Source organism: Anser anser (genome assembly GCF_964211835.1).
Source record: "Anser anser genome assembly, chromosome: 1".
Classification (NCBI taxonomy): Eukaryota; Metazoa; Chordata; class Aves; order Anseriformes; family Anatidae; genus Anser; species Anser anser.
The window spans coordinates 195,485,313-195,505,189 of NC_139720.1; the positions used below are offsets into that span (position 1 = coordinate 195,485,313).

The 19,877-nt window shown below is 40.3% G+C and overlaps 1 protein-coding gene across 8 annotated transcripts in view; it reads left to right on the forward strand.

The window, feature by feature from the left end:
- ALKBH8 (alkB homolog 8, tRNA methyltransferase) overlaps positions 1–19,877 on the forward strand; it is a 50,882-nt gene that overhangs the window by 15,289 nt on the left and 15,716 nt on the right. For all 8 annotated transcript variants that reach the window (XM_083839929.1, XM_083839930.1, XM_083839934.1 and 5 more), the window contains one exon: positions 1,774–1,844. In XM_083839929.1, coding sequence (XP_083696055.1) covers positions 1,774–1,844 — 71 coding nt within the window. The remainder of the gene's footprint in view (positions 1–1,773; positions 1,845–19,877) is intronic.

A 19,877-nucleotide genomic window follows, 5' to 3' on the forward strand; every position in this document is an offset into this window, starting at 1 on the left:
CTCAATTTCTGTAATCTTTCCCAGACTGTAGAGAAATTTGCTTCTCATCACACCTCTAGGGAATAAATCATGTGCTGTGCTTTTTGCGAAGGTCAGTCATCAAGGCTAACTATCTGGCTTCCTCTAGAGTGGATATCTAATTTGTCCTTAGGAACGAAGGACAACAGCTTTTCTTTCAGAATCAGTGTCTGACAGCTAGTTTAGTGTGTGCCAAACAGGAGTCTGAAAAGCTGATCACATTTGTTTATGTATCTGCCGATCTCTTAAATTGTTACAGTCACCTACTCCTGGCAGGGACCTCAGGAGATTAGCTCGAATTGTAGATTTCTATCAAGAACAGAAGCAGTTTTTTAAAGACAAAACAAGATAAAGCAATACCCTTTCCTAAGTGCAAATTGTTAGGATATAAATGAACACAGAGTGCAGCCAGATTAATGCCTTTAGTATCTGTGTTATGAGCCAGATTCTGTCACTGGACCCTAAACTTGAGATTTTAAAAAGTGAATGATGACTAAGCTGTATCTAAACTGTAGGGGCCACGTTGAAGACACATCAAATTAATTCCTTCTTGAAAGTACTTTTTTCATTCAGGGTCCTAATAATGTTTAAATTTCTGGATTTATACTTGAAAGTAACCACCCACATTTGAGTGCTTAGGTGACTGTCTCTTTCTATGTGCTGCATGGGTGGAGTGTAAACAGCAGGAAGGTCAGTGTGGTCTTGGTTGAATTGTTTGGGTGATGCTGAACTGTCCTCTTGTTGCACAGTGAATTATGCTGCCTTCAGTGTGCATCTGAAGGAAGAGTTTCAGTGCTTCATACAGAATAAAAATTATGAGCAAACACAAGCAGATGTGTGTCCTTGCGTTTCAAGTCTGGCTGATTTTCTATTAAACTAAATGTTGGCCTCATAAAACATTAGTATTGCTTTCAGTGAAATGAATGAAATTCAGATTATTTATATCTGGAGGTAAAATCTCGTGTATAATGATGTTTTGTAGACCTGACTGACGGTGTTAGGAAAAAATGTTTTCAACTAAGAAATTTGATTGTGTTAAAATACGTGGCACAGGTTTCAGGGAACGGCAGTTTCTTTAATTAAAAAAGAAATAAAGAAATTGCTGTCCTTTTGGAAATTCTCAAATACGTGTTTACTCATACACACCCCAAAATAATTACCCCCCAGGGGTTAGCCCAGCCATGGTGTGTAGATTTTTCTTGAGAACTGCAAAGCGGAGGGGCAGGGTTTGACCCTGACAGTATCTGTTTGTAGTAGTAGGTCCTAAATCTGAAGCTGAAATCCTTTGCACCTTCATTTGCTTAGCAACACAAGGGGTATTTGGGGTGATTCCTTCCCGGGGAAGAGTGAGGGAGCAATACATGATTGTGGATGAGCTAAGGCCCAAAGACACCCAGCATAATTTAACTGTTAGTTTTAAGCTAAGAAGAGAGCATAATGATTTCAGGTGCTTGCTGCAGCGAGGCGACCAGTAGGAGTCTTCAGTGGGTGAGTGAGGCCTTCGGGTGCTCTGAACTGTCTTCTAGGTATTTCCACTGATTATAGAGAACACTTAGGTTAGCTGTGTGGTTAATATCTTATCTGGGCATGTAAATCCGATGGGCTGATCCTGTCCTGAATTGTTTTGGAAGGCTCCTTTATAAATTTGTTTGTTCGGCCCTACATCCCATTCAAAGTGGACATCCATGTAAATAGGGTTTGCCTGAAGAGGTACCCCTCTGTTATTATAATGACTTTTTTTCTTTTTGTGTGCAGGAATCCCTCCTCATATTGATACACATTCTGCTTTTGAGGATGAAATAATCTCTCTCAGTTTAGGAGCTGAGGTAAACTTATATCTGTATATATTTTGATGATGCTTTACTGAGTAGTTTCATTTTTATATTGTTTAATACAATTTAATTTGGTTTTCCATGGTGTTTGTTCACACTCATTTGAGTTCAATCTCAAGCATGCAAGGTAATGTGATATGCTAATTAAATAAGCAACTGCAATGAGATGTTGTCACAGGATGATTTGCCAGTGATATCCTATTTTTAAGTCTTAGCATCTAGTGCTGCATTGACCTTCCTTCATTTAGTATTCATCTTAGGGAGTATATCACCCTGTTTATGTTTCTAATTCCATTTTTTTCTAATTCCATTTTTTCCTGTGTCATCCCCTGTTACCTCTGGTCTGTAATATTTATATTCAGTGTGTTTACAGTAAGCTAATATAGATGGGTGGACCTGTAGAGGGTCTGGTCAAAGTCTGAACCCTGTTGAACTAGTCACAACGCATGCAGAGGTAGACTCTGATCTCAGGATCTTCCAAAATTTGCAGGTGATGCAGGCAAAAAGTAGGAAGGGAAGTGGAAGAACAGCGAAGTAGAATGAAGCTATACGATGTCCCAGTAGTAGGGCTGAAAACAGTCCATATCATCCAGTCCTCTAGTTAGTGTCCGTACTTCTACTCTTTCTATTGCAGTTCATGTGCTGCACCTATGCCCATCCTGTTTTACAAATTTAACGTTACCTGCTCTGCCTTAAGCACTACTGCAGCAAGTCTTTTCTACTTGGCCATTGCACCTTCCTGTGTTTTCCTGAGGGTGTTCATATTCTAGACATAGCTGCGTGGCCTATTCCATTACGATCTTGTGCTTTTTGTTACAGGGAAGGTATATCTATTGCTGTATATTCCCGTGGTGGTGGATAACTAGATGTTTAACAGTGTTAAGAACAAAAGGTCATTGCAGTGGGTATTAGAGGTTTGATTTTGTTGTTATTTTTTGTTGCTGTTTTGATTTTTTTTTTTTTGTGTTGAAAAGCTGCGAACCCTGTGTGAGGACAATCTAATCCGCTACCCTGTTCTGGCAGTGGTGTGTAGAGGGCACAGATGTGTGTGCATATATAGTTAGGTGTACCTGCATACCAACAGACAGTGTCCTTCTGTTATGAAACAGCAACTTTGATTGTTTCTCTTGGTTTGTCTTACTCTTTAGGCAGAGGAGGGACCATGGCTGACTGTCACGAGCACTGACGTTCTTTGTATCTTTAATCTGGGTTCTGACACCGACTTTTTTTTCTTGGATGTTTTTTAGTAAATGTGTTACTTCTGGGACTAGAGGCGAGTCTGAGGAAGAGTAGCCTTCCCAATATTGTGTGTGGCAGTCACACTTCTGTGTTCTTGATCCCTTGAAAGAGAGGTGTCAGTGTTGCCAGTTCTCTCAGACAGGTCATGGATGCATTTGTTAATCTAAGCCACAAAAACATTAAGAAAAGCATCAGGTTAGAGTAGGAAAATCTGGAATTAGTTGTGATGGCGTTGCGAACAGTGTCATTAGAGTCTTCACTCCTTTTGTTTTGGTGTGTGCCAGTCTAGGACTGATTTCCCTATGCTGCTTCTGCACTTAGCCTACTTTCTGTGGTAGTGTTCTGATCTGTTCAACTGCAGTGGCATCTTTTAATAGTGTCAGCACCTCCATGCTAGATAGCACGTGAGAACATCCATCTCTTCATGCAATTTCTCTAGGGAAAAAGCTGTAATTGATCTTCTGTGCAGTTTATCAATCATAAGTTAAATTTTCTAATACATGCTGAGTATTTAGAGCAGCACAGCAGCAATAGATGACCCCGCCTTACCGCTAATCCTATGTTGACCTTGCAAGTGAAAATATTACTTCAGTTTTCTTTATAAAAGCTATATTGGTGCTGCTGTAATTTCACATCCTTTTCTGCCTCACTCTGCAGCCCCAGGCTTCCTTACCTTTTCCATTTCAATTAAAAGGCTGACTCTGACTTGGATGCTCTCTTACTTCATCAGTGAGGCACCATAGGCAGTGCATTTCCAGATGATTATATTACAGCATAGCTTTGTGATGGTCTCAAACACATGGCCAAAAGCAGAGTGATTTTAATCACCTGAGAAATACAAACCTTTCTGTGAGGAGGACTGCCTGGAAGATTATGATGCTGTTAAAAATTGGAATGTATATAATTCAATCAGGGAAACAGCTAGACTTTGGCCTTTTATAGATACTTCAGACACAGGCGTTGGGAGCTAACAGACTGTGTCCAAGTTTCAGTGCCTTTTCCTAATGGGCTACCAGTGAACTTTTCAGATTCAGTCAATCAAAGCACACATGCAGTAAAACAGACCAGTGGTACAGAAAATGCTGCTTTATTTGATGCCTTTGCTTTCTGGTACTTTTATAACTTTTTATGATTTCTTTAATATATTTTTGTGCGCTTTTCATCTGATTTTAAAATGTAAACAGCAGCTGTAGTAATATGTGAGTTAGTTATTTTAGGCGTTTCTCGAAGCCTACTACTCTATTCCCATCACGGTTTATAAAATGTATACACTCTGATAATAAATAGTTGGAGTTGCATATATGTCAGCAAATCCTGATTCTTGTCTGTTCTCTATTCTTCTCCTTGTAGTGTGACTTAATGTTTTTTTTCACCAGAATAAATTAGGCTGCAACCTACTGGAAAAAAAATGCATAAAGCCTTATGTCTAGTCTTTTCTGTATTCTTCTCAAAGAAAATGCACACATTTAAATAGGAAGTGTCATAAAGAAAAAACCTCGCAGCCCAGCTAGTTGTGTAACCTTTTCCTGAAGTTGGCAGACCAGACACTTGAGAAGGAAAAAAGAAATCAGAAACGCCTCATAATTCTTGTTGTTAAGTCATGGAAGGAACTTTTCTTCCCATTGTTTTTATGCTTGTCCTTCCAGGGTCTGAGTTAGGCAGCTTCTAGTAACTAGTAATTGAAATAAATGCCTTGACATACGAAAAAGGAGTTTGAGGCAGACCAGGGGACTAAACACAAGTGCCTTCCTAGCCTAGTGCCTTAGTGATCAGCAGCATAGGTTTACAGACTTCTTGTGATATCTTCACAGAATTGTTTAGGTTGGAAGGGACCTCCTGAGCTTATCTAGTCCAAGCCCTGCTCAAGCAGGGTCAGCTAAAGCAGGTTGTCAGAGACTGCATTTAGCCTGTCTCTGCAGATGGAGGCTCCAAAACTGCCTGAGCAACCTGTGTTTGACCTCTGTCCGAGTTTAAAAAAAAAAACAAAAAAACAAAAAAAAACTTGTTATGTTCAGATGGAATTTCATGGGTTTTAATTTGTGCCTATTCTCTCTTGTCTTGTCCATGGGCACTACTGAGAAGAGTCGGGTTCCCTCTTCTTTATTGCCTCCCATCAGGTATTTATTATACACATAGATAAGATCTCCCCCAAAGCTTCTCTTCTCCAAGCTGAACAGTCCTTGCTCTTTCAGCTTCTCATATGAAAGATGCTCCTTCATCATCTTCATGGCCCTGCGCTGGATTAGTTCAGTAAGTCCCTATGTTTCTTGTACTGGGGAGCCCGGTCTGTTCCCAGTACTGGAAACAGGACTCTGAATGCATCCTCACCAGTGTTGAGTAGAGAGGAAGGATCACCTCCCTCGAACTGCTGGCAGTGTTCTTCCTTACGCAACCCAGGAGGCTGTTGGCCGTTTCTGCCACAAGAGTGCATTGCTGGCTCACAGTCAAGTTCACCAGGACCCCAATATCCTTTTTGGCTGAGCTGCTTTCTAGCTGATCAGCTTCCAAATTGTGATGGTGCCTGGGCTTATTTCTGACCAGGTGCAAGACTTGGCACTTCCCTTTCTTGGACTTTATGAGGTTCTTGTCTGCCCCGTTCTCCAGCCTGTCTAGGTCCTTCCGAATGGCAGCACTGGTGTGTCGGTCAGTCCGCCAGTTTGTATTGTCTGGAAACTTGCTGGGGGGGCACAGTCCCATCGTCCAGGTAATTAATGAAGATGTTAAACGGTGCTAGCCCCCGTATCGACCCCTAGAGGACACCACCAGTGACATGGTCTCTCACTGCCCTTTGTGCCACTGCCACCGTCAGTGATACCTTGCAGCCTGAAACACACTGCTGAAATCAGTCTTTTCATCTGGAGAATGAGTTTATCCAGTAAGAAAGCACTTTGGACTGTTCTGTTAGAGGAATCATTGTAAGTCTAATTTGTTTCTGCAAAATTCATTTATGTTGAAGAGGGAATAGATATTGGCATTAGAATGTACTTTTTGAAATATGAACAATCTGGGGAAGGGTGTGATTCTTCACAACACTGCATTTGTAGTATAGCAGATAGCCTCCAGCAATCCAAGTTATTAAACTTACATGAAATGAGGCAGAAATGTAGGTGTGAGATTCTCATTCCCATCTTAGTCGCATGGAACAACTTGGTCTATCAAGAGGCGCAGTGAAACCAAGTGGCTCAATTTTGTTGTAGTTGCTGCAATATGTTGTGCTTTATGGAGTTTACAAGACATTAAATGATTTGAAGGAGAAAATGTCGCTATTACTTTGGGCTTATGTCTATCTTATACAAACCACTACAAAGTTTGAAGGTAAAGCGGTGAGACATGTGATGTGTCTTGTCCCACAGTATTCCAGGAAAGGTGAGAGTGTCAGGACAGGCTAATCACTTCTCAGGTTTTGATCTATTTCTTTGGCATCTCCTGGGAAACTGCAGAATGAAGTGAGACTTCCAGAATGCCCTATGGGCTTCTAATGACATTTTATAAACTATCACATTCACCGTTTTTTATATAAGCTGATATGCTAAAAAATATTAATGAATGTCAGTTTTGATGCTAGGATATTGAATATAGTTTTCTTCAATTCAGAAGTTGCCGTAGTGGGTAAAGAAAGGCAATGGGGAAAAATCAGTCCAAAGTGATTTTATTAAGTTCAACGGTAAACCATATATCCCTGTGTCTGTGAATTTGAACAGAGTGCTGCAAAACAGGGAACAATCCTTTCTGTTAAGAATTTTCTGTACTGATTTGATTTGGATGTTATTTTCAGCGCTTCCATTTGGTGTCTCTAAAGGTATGCAACTTTACAATATTTCATCCTAGGAGCCTGGCCAAGTTTGCAGCTCTCTTGGAAAAATCCTAGTCAAAGCCTGTCTCAAACTTCCTTTTGCAGGCTTGCAACAGGAGCTCGATCAATATTGAGATTTCTGTTTTTCTGTTTTTCCTAATTTGCCATTTAACATGCTGTTATGTAAACCTTGATTCACTGGAGTTTTAGAAAGACAGAGGTAATGTTTCTGTGATAAGCTAAGTGCCGCTGTGAGAGTACCAAACTCAGAAAGGAATTTTCCCTTCCTGGCAGCAGATCTTACCCCCAGTAAATAGCGAGTGATACACTGCACTCTCTCTTCCTATCAGCCCTGCCTCATTCTCTCAGAGACTACTGGGGGACACCCTCTGCCCCCATGCCAGAGGGTGAAACAGTTGTGGTCTTCCCGAAGGGTGTGTTGTGTTGCCACCATGCTCTAATTTTGGTGTTCTGTTCTCTTTTCCTAATGTCTATCCCCAATATGAAAATCACAGGCTTGTCATTTTCTTTTCCGTAGCTTCTGCTTTTGCCCCTTGAGTGCCTTACTCTACTTCTAGTCCCTGTGCCTCCCCCGGCAGAAAACTGGCATAACCAAGGAGGGCTGCTCTGATGCCCTGCTGAGGCTCCTGCCCTAACTTTGGTGAAAGGGAAGCCTCAGGGTTCTGAGTCAGACTTGTGGCTCAAGGTTAAACACCGAGGCTGAGTGCGTGCATCATCCCTGTCTTCCGCTTGACTTCTGTTCATCTGAACACATGTCCATCATGCCCTAGCCTGCAGATATTAAGGGCCTTGATCTGTAAAGAAAAGTCGTGACTCTCTTAAGCCCTGAAAGCAGAGCGATATTACAAAGAAGTACCCCGCTAGATCTTCTGAAATAGGAATGACCAGTGGTAGTCATAGAACTGCTAGAATGAGGTACCCTGCTATTACTCTTCTCCCAGGCTGGGAGTTGACCATTTATTCCTGCGCTTTTGCTTCTTATTTGTTAATCTATTTCTAATCTGTCTTGGTTAACAAACACAAATCTGTAGCTGTTGTAGCAGCAGCAGCTGTTCTGTAATAAGCTGCTTGAGAGATCTTATCAGAAGCCTTTCGAAAGCCCAGATTGTATCCAGCCATTGACAGTCAGCACCTGTTTCAGTTCTTGCAGGAGCTCTAACAAGGTAGGCAGGTACTGGATGTTACTGTGTTAACTGTGTGGTCTCAGTCATATTTTGCTTATTTTGCTTAGTTGCTGATTTATTTTGATTTACTTTTTACATTTTCTTTTAGGGGAAGGCACAAAACATCTTAACTCATTTAAGTAATTACTCTGATAGAGGCTCTACGACAAAGCTTTAACTCTGTCCATGCTAGCAGCATAATTGTAGTGGGTGAAATTATAATAGTAGCAATCCATGTTTAAAATGAGATTGGGTTGGCAGGACCAAAACGACTCTTGGCTTGAATGGAAGACGTTCATTTTAATTGCTAAGATCTAATGATGAGTTCAGAGGTTTGCTCAAATGATTGTGGTGGTATTCGTGAAGCTCAATAGTGTGTTTTTCAGATCTGTAAGACAGGTTTCTTGAGCTGTAACCTACAGTCATGGATTTCCTCTGCTTCTGAAGAACAGTTTGCATCAGTTTCTGTATCGTTTAGTTGGAAACCCAAAGGGGGCTGCATTTGTAATTAATCATCAGTTAGCAGTTTTTACCATTAAAAGTAGTTTCTCATTTTTAAAAACTACTGAAGAATTTCTCTATGTGAAATTTGTCCTGAGCACCACAAGTTAAATACATCAGGCTTCGTAAATGTGTTGCTGTTCTTCATGCTTGCTCTCTATAAATGTCCTGTGTGTCTCTTTCTGCCCATGTCATTCCACAGTGTACTGTTATTTGAGCTTGGAAACAAATAAAGTGAACAAGACCCATTGAAATCAAGGGAAAGCTACCTGATGATATAAATGAATACAGAATTGAGCCCTTGAGATAAGTAACAATGCCTGCAGCCCTTCATGGGAATTTTTATAATAGTCTTACTGTGTTTTCAGGGAAAGGTGAATATTCAGTAAATGTACTGTTCCAAGTTTTAATTTCTGTGCTGGATATTGTCTCACCTTTTCATACATGATCCCGTTCACAGATATCAACGTGTCTTACTGATATTTCCACCTGATCAGTTATTTTGATCTTTGCAAGGGTCATGAAAGCCCAGTTTCATGTACATTTTTCAGAGGGATCCTGTGCCGCAATACCTAATCACCTCCTTCCACTCTCCTGTAGCATTGGTTGTTTATAGGGTCTTCTCATTGTTTCTCTAGAAGCTGTATGACAGTAATTTGCTGTGAAACAAGACAGCAGCACGGAGATCTCACCTTCCCCACTACCTCCTTGGCTACATCAGAGGAACAAAATCAAAGTTAAGCTATGAGAGAACCTGTATTTTAAAGTTTTGTATGTAGAAATATTCAGTTTTCTGCTGTTCCATCTTGGTGAGACATTCCAGCTTCCAGGTGCATCTCTTTGTATGAGTTGTTCCTGTGGTGAGTCGCAGACATCAGCATTTACTACCGGTGGGCCAGTATTGGGCCAATAGCTCTGGAAAGCTTTCTCCCTCGTCTTCACTTTATCAGATTCATGGACACATACTGCATAGACTTGTAGAACAGCTGAGGTTGGCAGGGACCTCTGGAGGTCATCTAGACCAATTCTCCCAGCACAAGCAGAGTCACCTACAGCAGGTTGCTCAGGACCGTGTCAAGCCAGGTTTTGAGAATCTCCACAGATAGACGATTCATACCAGCCTCCCTTCCTTTCCCTGAAAGAAAGAAACTTGTCATCTGCCTTGCGTTTCTGTAAAGCTGTTCCCCGCAGTGCAAGACCTGCTCACTCTTAAATTGACTAAGATCTTGTGTCAGCCCTGAGTAAGAGCAGACTGTAGTTAGATTGCTGTGGGAATATGCAGAATGTGCTGGGACTTGAGATCTCTCTCCTGGCTCTGCTAGAGTGGGAAGTTGTCTTACTGTATTCTCTGTAGCAGTTTTGTGTTGCTTGCATGTGGACCATTATTTTGGCTGCTGAGAGAGGAAGGCAGAGCTGCAGCTCCTCCTGGTTCCTATCAGTGTGCTTCCTTCCACCCAGTTGGTTACTCTTTTTAGCATCCTGCATTTTCTTTGAGCCGCTAGTGTTGAGAAAGGGATGTGAGAAGAATGTTCTCGTGCCCTCCTCTGGGCAGTTACATCAGCATTGTGTCCACTGCTGGAATGAGAGACAAAAGAAACTGCAGTTAGGATGACATAATTTGAAAATGAAATTCACTCACTATTGCATGGAAGAATATGTAGATATGCTATGAAAAATATGACATACAGTTCCATTTAGCAGGATTTTGTTTTGATTGTTAAAAAAAAAAAACTATGAGGGAAACACATTTCTAAAATGTTTGAAGTCTGCAATAGGGCTTAAGATTTTCTGACTGCAGTCCTAGCTGTTAAATAATGAAGGAAAACTGGATAATTATTTTATCAACTTGGTTCTGTCTTAATGTTATCTCCAAGCTTATTTGCTTTTTTTGTAGTGTGCTTACTTCATATGCTGAGGCAGTGTTATTTCATTTCCAGTTCCCAGTTGTCTGTTAATGCTTTACTATGACACACAAATATATAGATGGAATTTTTCAGTGGAATCAAACAGACCCTCTAGAAACTATCTTGCAATTCCATAGATTTTGTTAGAGACTAATTGATTTTCATATCATATGAAGTACAAAGTTAGCTAAAAATCTTGAAAAAATGGATTAGATTATAACTCGATATTGGTGTTTATAAACTAAAATCTGTTTTTTCTCTTGCTTCACTTCACTCCTCCCATGTACCCTTCACTATGATACATGAGCTACTCTTTTGTGGTGGCTTGGATTAACTATTTAAATATGAAGTTACTATTAATTCCTGTGAAAAATATAATAATCGTAATAGAAGAAAACTAATACATTTAGTATATTTACAGCTTAATTTATTTTTGAGCCAAGTTTTATGTTGTCATTCTTTAAATACTGTTCTGCTATATTTGCCTTAGAAGCCTCTGTATTGTTTGAGTAGAATTACTCGTTTCTTTCTTTTTTTTTTTTTTTAAGAATTTTTAATCTCTGGAAGAGATTTATCAGTGGAAGTTATTCCTATTCCTCACATTATTTTTAGAAGATTGGTACTTGATGCATGAAATGAAATCCTGGTGTCTGCCACAAATTAACAGCAAAACAGACTGAGCTCTAGGGCATTAAAAAGTCGTTATCTTTAGCTGTTGCATTTCAGCAGCAGTTCAGCTCTGGAACTCAATAGAGAAACCTAATTTCATTAGGTGGTGATGTCATCTCTATTGTTACAGGAGCCTATTTTAAGACTGTGGCAAGTTTCATGTAGAAACGACAAATAGTAATAACAATCACAAGTAGTCTATAAGCAAAGAAACAAGCTTAACTTGTTAAGCTCCTGCTGTGGTATATTGTCTCCCCTGGCCTTAGATAATACCAGTGAGTATAGCAAATGGGGTTTGAACTCTGCCTGCCTTTATACTCTGTGAGCATCTTGTATACTGCACCAATTTTGTTTCTGTTTTTCTTTTCAGCTGTGTTGAGTGTTTTAATAGTTTCTCCACAGAGCTCTTATCCAGCAGAGTTGACTCTGGAAATTTTGAGTGAGGAACTAGCAATTTAGAGAGGTTACAAGTGTGCTGGAACCAAAGCTATCAATCCTGTGATGTTGGTAGTACACTTAACAGATAGATTCTGAATGGGGGCAGAGAGAGCTGTGCTCTTAAAGGAGCAGAAAGCGGACAGGCAGCCTGTTGGTGAAGTGCAGGTGAAGCTCTGGTCTGTTTGCTAGGGCTGCAGGAGAGCACTGGAGGGAACCCAGGTTGATGGTGCAGCTGGAAGCAGGGACAACTGCATGTTTCAGAGTTCCTTGTGAGGTGTTTCTCCTCCTCCTCTTCCTCCTCCTCTCTTAGAGCTTACACCTCTCTGCAGTGCATGTGCATGTAAGCCATCAACTGTAAATTCATGGCCAGATGCTGATGCTGTGGTAGAGCTCTTGTGCATAACTTTCAGCTGCAGGCAGTGAAGACACTCACTGAGCAAGTAAAGCAGTTAGAGGGTACGAGAGAAGAAATATATTGTACGCATGATGAAAATCAGCAGCATTAGAACAACACCTGTCCAAACATCAAAATATTCTCTTTGTTTTTTCTCTTTGTTTTACCTACTTGAAAATAATATGTATATTTCAGATGTGTGGTACTTTCACAATAGAATTATAGAATAGAATCACAGAATGGTTTGGGTTGGAAGGGACCTTAAAGCCCATCCAGTTCCAACCCCCTGCCATGGGCAGGGACACCTCCCACCAGACCAGGCTGCCCAAAGTCCCATCCAGCCTGGCTCTGAACACCTCCAGAGATGGGGCACCCACAGCTTCTCTGGGCAGCCAGTGCCAGGGCCTCACCATCGTCTGAGTGAAGAATTTCTTCCTTAAAGCTAGTTTATATCTACTCTCTTCTAGTTCAAACTTGTTACCCCTCTTCCTATAACTACACGGCCTGGTAAAGAGTCTCTCCCCATCTTTCTTGTAAGCCTCCTTTAAGTACTGGAAGGCCACAACAAGGTCACCTCAGAGCCTTCTCCCCTTCTCTTCCTTGGGGCAAAACACAGCAATTGTGTCAATTTATAAATTATTTTTAACAAGTCTTTCATTATCATGCTGTTTTTTTGAATTACCCTTTATGACCCTAGCAGACATTGTTGACCAAGAAGATGGCTTTTGTAATGCTTTTTTCTTTTTTAGTTCTATGCCTTTGTCTGCTAAGGAATGACTCTTCTGTATGTATTTAAGCCATGTTTGTGAATTCATGTTCAGATCCTTGTCCCTTAGTAGATTTCCCTTCTACAGTGAAGATGTAGAGGATTATGAAACGGGCCATATGGTAGTTTCTGTAGCAATAGATCAAAACATGTATCCCGTCAGCTCTTGTGAGCTATCATGCAAGAATTAGTTTGAAAAAACAGGATTTGGTTGTCTTTTGTTCTGTCAGTTCTTTGTTATTGTCGTGGTCTCTGGGACTGTCGTTAGATGGAGTCATGAGAGCGGCTAGCTGACCTTTGCTTCAGTCTCAGGCTGAGCAGATCCATCTTTTCATCCTGCTGAATTACAGAGATTCAGCACCGGACTGTTTACATACCACTTCCTCAGTGTGTAGGGGGCAAGTTCGTAGTGACGGTAGTGCAGGAAGAAGTTTTAATTAAGGCAGGACTGTTTTAAACAGATTTGAGGCATCTGATGAATCTATACTGTTAAGTGCTATATTTAATAACGTGTCATCAGTGGTATTCAGTCCAGGATTAAGACACTTAAAATTTAATGTTTGCGAGTAGGTGTGTACGTGTGCACTTCATGCCTGAGCTCTGCTGTAATCAATGGGGATTGAGTCAGTCCAGCCTAGGGAGTGATTCAGGTTATGTTAATGTAGGCACCTACTGCCTGGCTTCACAGGTTCCAGTGCCCTAATAGGACTTTTAATGTAAGCATTAAGAATTTACAGGCAAATGTAGTTGTCTTCATCTTGAACTGAATCCTACCTTAAGTCCTTGGAGTTATCTTGGCATCCTGTACCACAACATTACAAGCAGAAAGCTGAGACCTGCAGAGGAGAGTAGGATTTGATGACCAACCCTGGTGTTTGTGGTGAGTGGGGGAAGATGATCTTCCACTGTACTGGATGATGAACATGCAGCATGTTTTATCCATGCTATGAAGTATCCTGAACCTGTAAGGACTTGGAGCGTTAGGACAGCTAGGAGGTTCGTGCTACACTAGTAAGTGGTGTGAGAGTGTTACCCCAAATGTAAGCATTGCAGGTCCTCCTTTCTGGAACTGAGTCTCTCATTACTGGAAGGGTTTCCTATCCCACATTTGGCAGTATTTTTTACTCAGCCAAGGACTGGTTTGTCCTGTATTGGTTATTATTTATGTTATGTGGAGGCCCTGCTCACAGTCCCTTACACTGCTTCTGCTCCAGAAAGTTTGCCATTGAAGATTATAACTGTCAATGACAGGATGATAAATGTACGGGTAGGGTGGCATGGGAACAAGATGAAGAGTTGTACACGTGTATTTGTAACCTCAGGAACATGGAAATTGCTGATTTACGGCATGTTTCCACATATATTTATAAATGACTAGTGATTTTTGAAAGGTGATATACTCTTTTTGAGCCCTGAAATCCTTTCTTTTCTACTGAGATACTGAAAATCTCTTTTGAGATCTTACAAGTTTTTAGTATGTGTGGAAAAAAAGATAGGCCAGAGCAGCATGCACACAGATGTGCACACTAGAACTCTGTAAATGTCATCATAGTTGCATAATAAAGTTGCACTCATTACAGAACATCTGTGTCTGTGTTGAAAAGGCTTGTTCAGTGGTTTCTTGGAGGACATTTGGTACAGCATGAAACATGTGAATAGGGAGTATTTGCTTTCAGGATGTGGAGTAATACATCAAGTACAAGTCTGTGGAGATGTATTTGAGGGTACAGAACTGATTCCTTGTGTTGTCTTGGCTCTGTTTCTTGAGCAGATTGAGCCCTCTGGAAACCACTAGGATTAGGATTTTGCCTTTTTATTATAGAGTCATCTTGTGCTCTTCCATTGAACTGTACTCCATTACAGATCTAACAATACAAATTACACAGTATCAGGAAAAGAAAATGAGAGATTTGATACATGTGGGGCAGCTCCCAGTATGTCAGTGTAGGACTGCCCATGGATGTAAGGGAAGACTGAAAGGATGGAAAACATTGCAGAGAAGGCTAAGTCAATAGAAGAAATGAAATGGAGGCTAACAGCATTAGCCTCTTGCTTTCTGTGTCCTAAAATAATTTAAGCTAAGACCTAGGGAGGCCATTTATTAAAGATTTAAAATGGCATGTTTGCAAAATTGAATAAATTGGATGTTGTTGAGAACTTGACTAAGTCTGTCTCAGGATTCACAGGAGGACATTGAGGTCATATGCTGGGGTTGGATAAGTATTTTACAGAAAGGACAATGATATACCTCTGGTGGAGGAGAGAGGGAAGCAGTAGTAATGCAACTGATCCATTGTACTGTAGGTAAACATTCAACCTGATCTCAAATGCTTCCAGGGAGGGGGATACATAATAGCTGGGAGAGGTACTGCTATCTGGTTCCCTGGATACAATCTCCTTGTGGTTATCAGGACAGTTAACAGCAAGGTGAGACCTCAGAAGGAGAAGAATGCAGTACTCTGTTTTGAAATAATGTTTGAAATAATTGAGGTCTAGGATATGAATGCTTAAAAACTAAGAGGAATAAATAATACAGGAATAAATCTAAATAAATACTATATATAATATATTCGGATATAAATAATATAATAAATAGTAATAGAATAAATAATAGAGGAATAAATAATGCATTGCATGGATCAAAAGTTGAATACAATTTTTGAAGAACGAGAACCTAGAAGTATATTAAATATCTGATTAGCGTCACCGTAGTGCCTAAATAGATAAGCAAGCTTAGCATGAGTTGGTATGCTTTAGCTTAAATCTGATATGGGTGAGGCTTGGTGCAGGTGTTAGAGACTTTTGAAGTAGGCAGTAGTGAAATAACATTTCATCATCACGATCATCAACGTTGCACTCATTTTCTGGAGTATGACTAGAGACCATGATACTGGATGTAAATATCAGGTTACATAGGACAAATTTCCTATGACATAGGTTGTTTGGGAAAGGTAATCCTACTCTCTGCCCCTAAATATTCAGAATATTCCTAAATTCCGAATTTTGTAAGTTAGCATGGTTTTTGCAGTCAATGAAAGACACTCTGAAAGGCATTGATTGATTCCCTGAGTCCTGTATAGGCCAACAGGCTCTCATCTCTGCACTGTGTTGTTCAAGCTCTGTGTGGGGGCTTTAAACCTCTCTGCTGTCTTTGAAGTAGATATTCTTTTTCATCTGTTTTACATGTGGGAAACTGCTATGTAGGCTAATAATGTGTCTTTTCTCTGAAAATTCAGTAAATAATGTCAGAGACTTGAAAAGTATTCCATGTTGTACTTTTTTGCAGTCCACTTTTTTGAATTTTAGAGTATGTTTCATCTAAGGCAGTATATTAACATCAAATACAAATTGCGTCAGAGACAAAGCTTAGAAAAAAATTGTTGTTCCACACCGTAGCAGTGAAATTCTTATTGACGTTGTCCTTATAGTCCCATTGCTTCACTTCTGTTTTGCCTTTGGATCATTACTTATTTGATAGACCAGTCATTCACCTCCTTCCCCCTGCACTTTCGGGAGGTAGAGTACTGCTGCACTGAAAGGTAGCACAGACTTCTCACTCCCTGAGGAGTTAAGAAAAACATACTTTCTTCCCTCTTACTTTCATGCTGCATTCTTTTCTTTTTTTGTGTGTGTGTTTAGCTGTATTTTATGCCAGAGGAACAATGTTTGTGATGTGGGTGTTGCTTTGCTTTGATGTTTAGCATCCTTGAAAGCTGTTTACTGCTTCATGTGCTCCCTCGTCATGAACACTCTTAAATAACCTGGCACCATGACAAGATATTTAAATCCATGAGTAGGTATTATTAGCTTTTTGCGTTTCTTTCAAGTTTTTGGTGTATATATAGAGAGACACTTCTTCCACACTACAAAGCAAGAAGGTAAAAGTTGTGTAAGATCAAAGCATCCACTATTTTTATTTTTGAATGTAATCCCTGGGTGATGCACCATGGGCTAGCAGGAAATTTGATCTTTATTGACTCAGCCACCTAAGAGAAAAAAGTAAATAGGTTAAAAAAAAAAAAAAGTAATTGGAAATAGCTCCCGTGGAGCAAAGCTGTCATGAAGCGGATTGATTCAGCAGTGGCAGAGTTACTTTATTGACTGTGAGTCCTTAGTAAATTAAAAAGCGGACTGAACGCGTTAATCTTTTGTGTGTGTGTGTGTGTGTCTGACAGTGACAATTGAGAATGTTCTGTCAGGATAAAGACACATATAGGAGTTGGGAATGTTATCTACTTCAGTCAGTAATAGGCTTTTCAGAGATAAGAATGGAGTTCTTCAAAACCCTTCTGGGTTAAATGTTCTTTACTGTACCATAGACAAAGACTAGAAGTACTTTGGCTTGGTTTTTAAGCCTTCAGGTGCAGGTATTCTAGATAAAGGCATGAAACAACGCAGAAATTGCACTAATTTTCTTCAAATGTTCACAGTGGGTTCCTTAAATGTGTTTCTGTCTGAATTGCAGTGTCTAATTTGTTAAGAGAAAATTGCAGAATTTCAATATCCTTCAGCTAAGGATATCTGTCTGCTTCATAAACAAAATTCAGTTTTGAATTCGGATTTTTGACTCTTCCCATTACAGCTAATTACTTAATGTCATTGCTCATTTGCAAGTAAATTAATCCTTTATTTATATTTTGCCCCAAATCAGCACTGCTTGACATAAGGGTGAAATTCATGTAGAAGGGGAACAGCCACACACTGTGAGATAATAATACAGAAACTTCTCCTCTACAGGAGAGAGGAGGGAGCAGGGACAGAGCTGGGATCCTTTGCTAGTGAGGATTAGATTTGCCAGATACTTTGTACAGTACATAATCTGTTTTTCAGCCTTAAATTCTGCACCATCAGAAATTTGTTTCACGTATTTCTTGTTAGCTTATCATAGCTGAAATTCAACCAAGAGCACATAATCTCCACTTTCACTGTCTATTTTCCTGCCACTTCTGCCTGAAAATCTAGCTACTGGGGTTGTTTTTTTGGCCTGTCGTTCCCGACATGCTACCTGCTGTAGAGCACTCTGAACCTCTGCTGTTTTGGGTGCACAGTTGTTACCTGCCTTAACGTCTTTTGCTAAGACACTCTGGGAGGCATACAATTGGTGGGGGAAGAGAAACTGGAGATGCATGAGGTAAAGCAGGGCAGGGTTGGAGGAACTGTTTCCTTATACTTCATACAGAATGCCCAGCCTGAAATGGGAATCCCCACATGAAAATGTAAAAGGGGCCAAGGCCCTCTTCCAGGCCCTGGAGAGAGATGGGAACTGGAAGTGTAGGATACCCCATACAGCTGGCAAGCACTGACTCCTGGAGAAAGCGTAACTCTTGAATGTCATCTGCAAGAACTGGGCTTTGTTGTTACTACCAGATAGCAGGACAGAGGGGTAACTGAGCCTCCAAGGAAGGAATTTGGACAGCATCTCTTTTTCAGTTTATTCTGCCATGCTCCTGAAGAACCCAGTCTCATGCTCCTTACACCTGTCTCTGAGCAGCAGTTGGACAAGGAAGCAAAAGAGGCTGAGGTGTCCTCTCATCCATTTAATCCAGCTACTTCTCTCTTCACTTCTTCTCATGCTTTTCCCCTACTTGCTGTTCTTATCAGTCATCCTCTTGTTTCTTTACCTTACCAGAGCGCTGCTTTTCAGAGAGGCTTGTGCCTAGCCATGCTTTGTATGGCACAGCCTCCCTGTTAGATCACTGAAGCTTCTTTGAGGATACCTGGAAGCAATTGCAACCTGCAAGGGAAGGAGTATATTAGAAAGCGTCTGCCATTCAATTTTTTGTGTAGCTGTTGAAGTGTTTTGTAATAATTGATCAGAGCTCACAGGTAGGCTGTATTCCTGTTCTTCCCTATACCCTTTCTGTCCCACTGTTTGTCATGCTGATTTCCTTCCTCAAATTTAGGTAGCTCAACAGGAGCAGAAGCTGTTGCTCTGTGTAGGTGGTATTAAAGGATAAATAATTTTTTCCCTAAAAACGTAAATGCCATTGTAGTTTGCTCGAGTGTGCACAACAATAAATAGCAATAGTTGCAAGTGGTAATTTGTAGTGTTTAAAACAGTCTTGTTTATTCAGTCTGTCTTGTGGCGTTTGTTTTTTTTTTTTGTGCTGAATGACTAATCATTGCACCATTGTTTTCTTTTGATAAATGCATCTGTATGCAGAAGTAGAACTGCTTAATTTGTTTCAATCTGGTGTAGCGTAGTAAGTCTGCTTTTGGATTGCATCTTTAGCAGGTTGCAAATCAGGTGGCACCACTTTTCATGGTGTTTGTTCTCAATGTAGCTAGAACCATGACTTGAATGATTTTTGACCATTTTTTTTATTGGTAAGTCTTCCTTAAATCATTTGGCATGCTTAAAGGACCTGTTCCTTGTTTTTCACAGCAGGATTTTCTCTCATTTGGGAAATGTAAAGGGGTAACGTTCCTAGCCCAAGCAGAAGCAAAATGGAACACTGCTGTCTGGGCTGTGAAATTGAAATAAAGCTGAAAGCATTACCTCGGTATATTGCCGTGGCTAGAAGCCAGGTGGCACACAAGAAAAGGCTGCTCTGGTAGTTGGCATGTTAGTCAGGATCTTGGGAGACTCCTTGTCCTTTTTGTGCTGCAGACCTCTAAGAACGTGGACAGGTTGGAAATGATTTATCTGCCCTGATACTGGTTCTTTAAATGTTATGTATCTACCCTGAGTTAATTGTTTCAGCTCAATCTGCTGAGAATAAATGGGCATTTCCAGAGGGCATGGGGTCATCCCACATCACTTAGCTGCATTTTAGACTATGATGAATCGTCCTGTGGAGACACTTGTCTCTCTCTGCATAAACCTCACAAAAAGACAGTAGCTGACTGACTTAGCCCAGATGTGTCACTTAGATAGCAAGTGGCCCCTCTCCTTATGCAGTTGCCTTTAGTTGTAAGGTAATAATCTCTTCCTACATCACAGGTACATATAAAGATTCAACAGTGCTCTCATGATCTTGCAAATGAAATTGTTATTGTGAAAATAAAATATTTATTTTAGTATTTCAATTGTATTATTTATAAGATTATATATATATAAACTTTATGTCAGCGTTAGATTTCTGAACACACTGCTGAAAGGAAGAGATCTTAAGGATGCAGGACAGAAACCTAAAGGC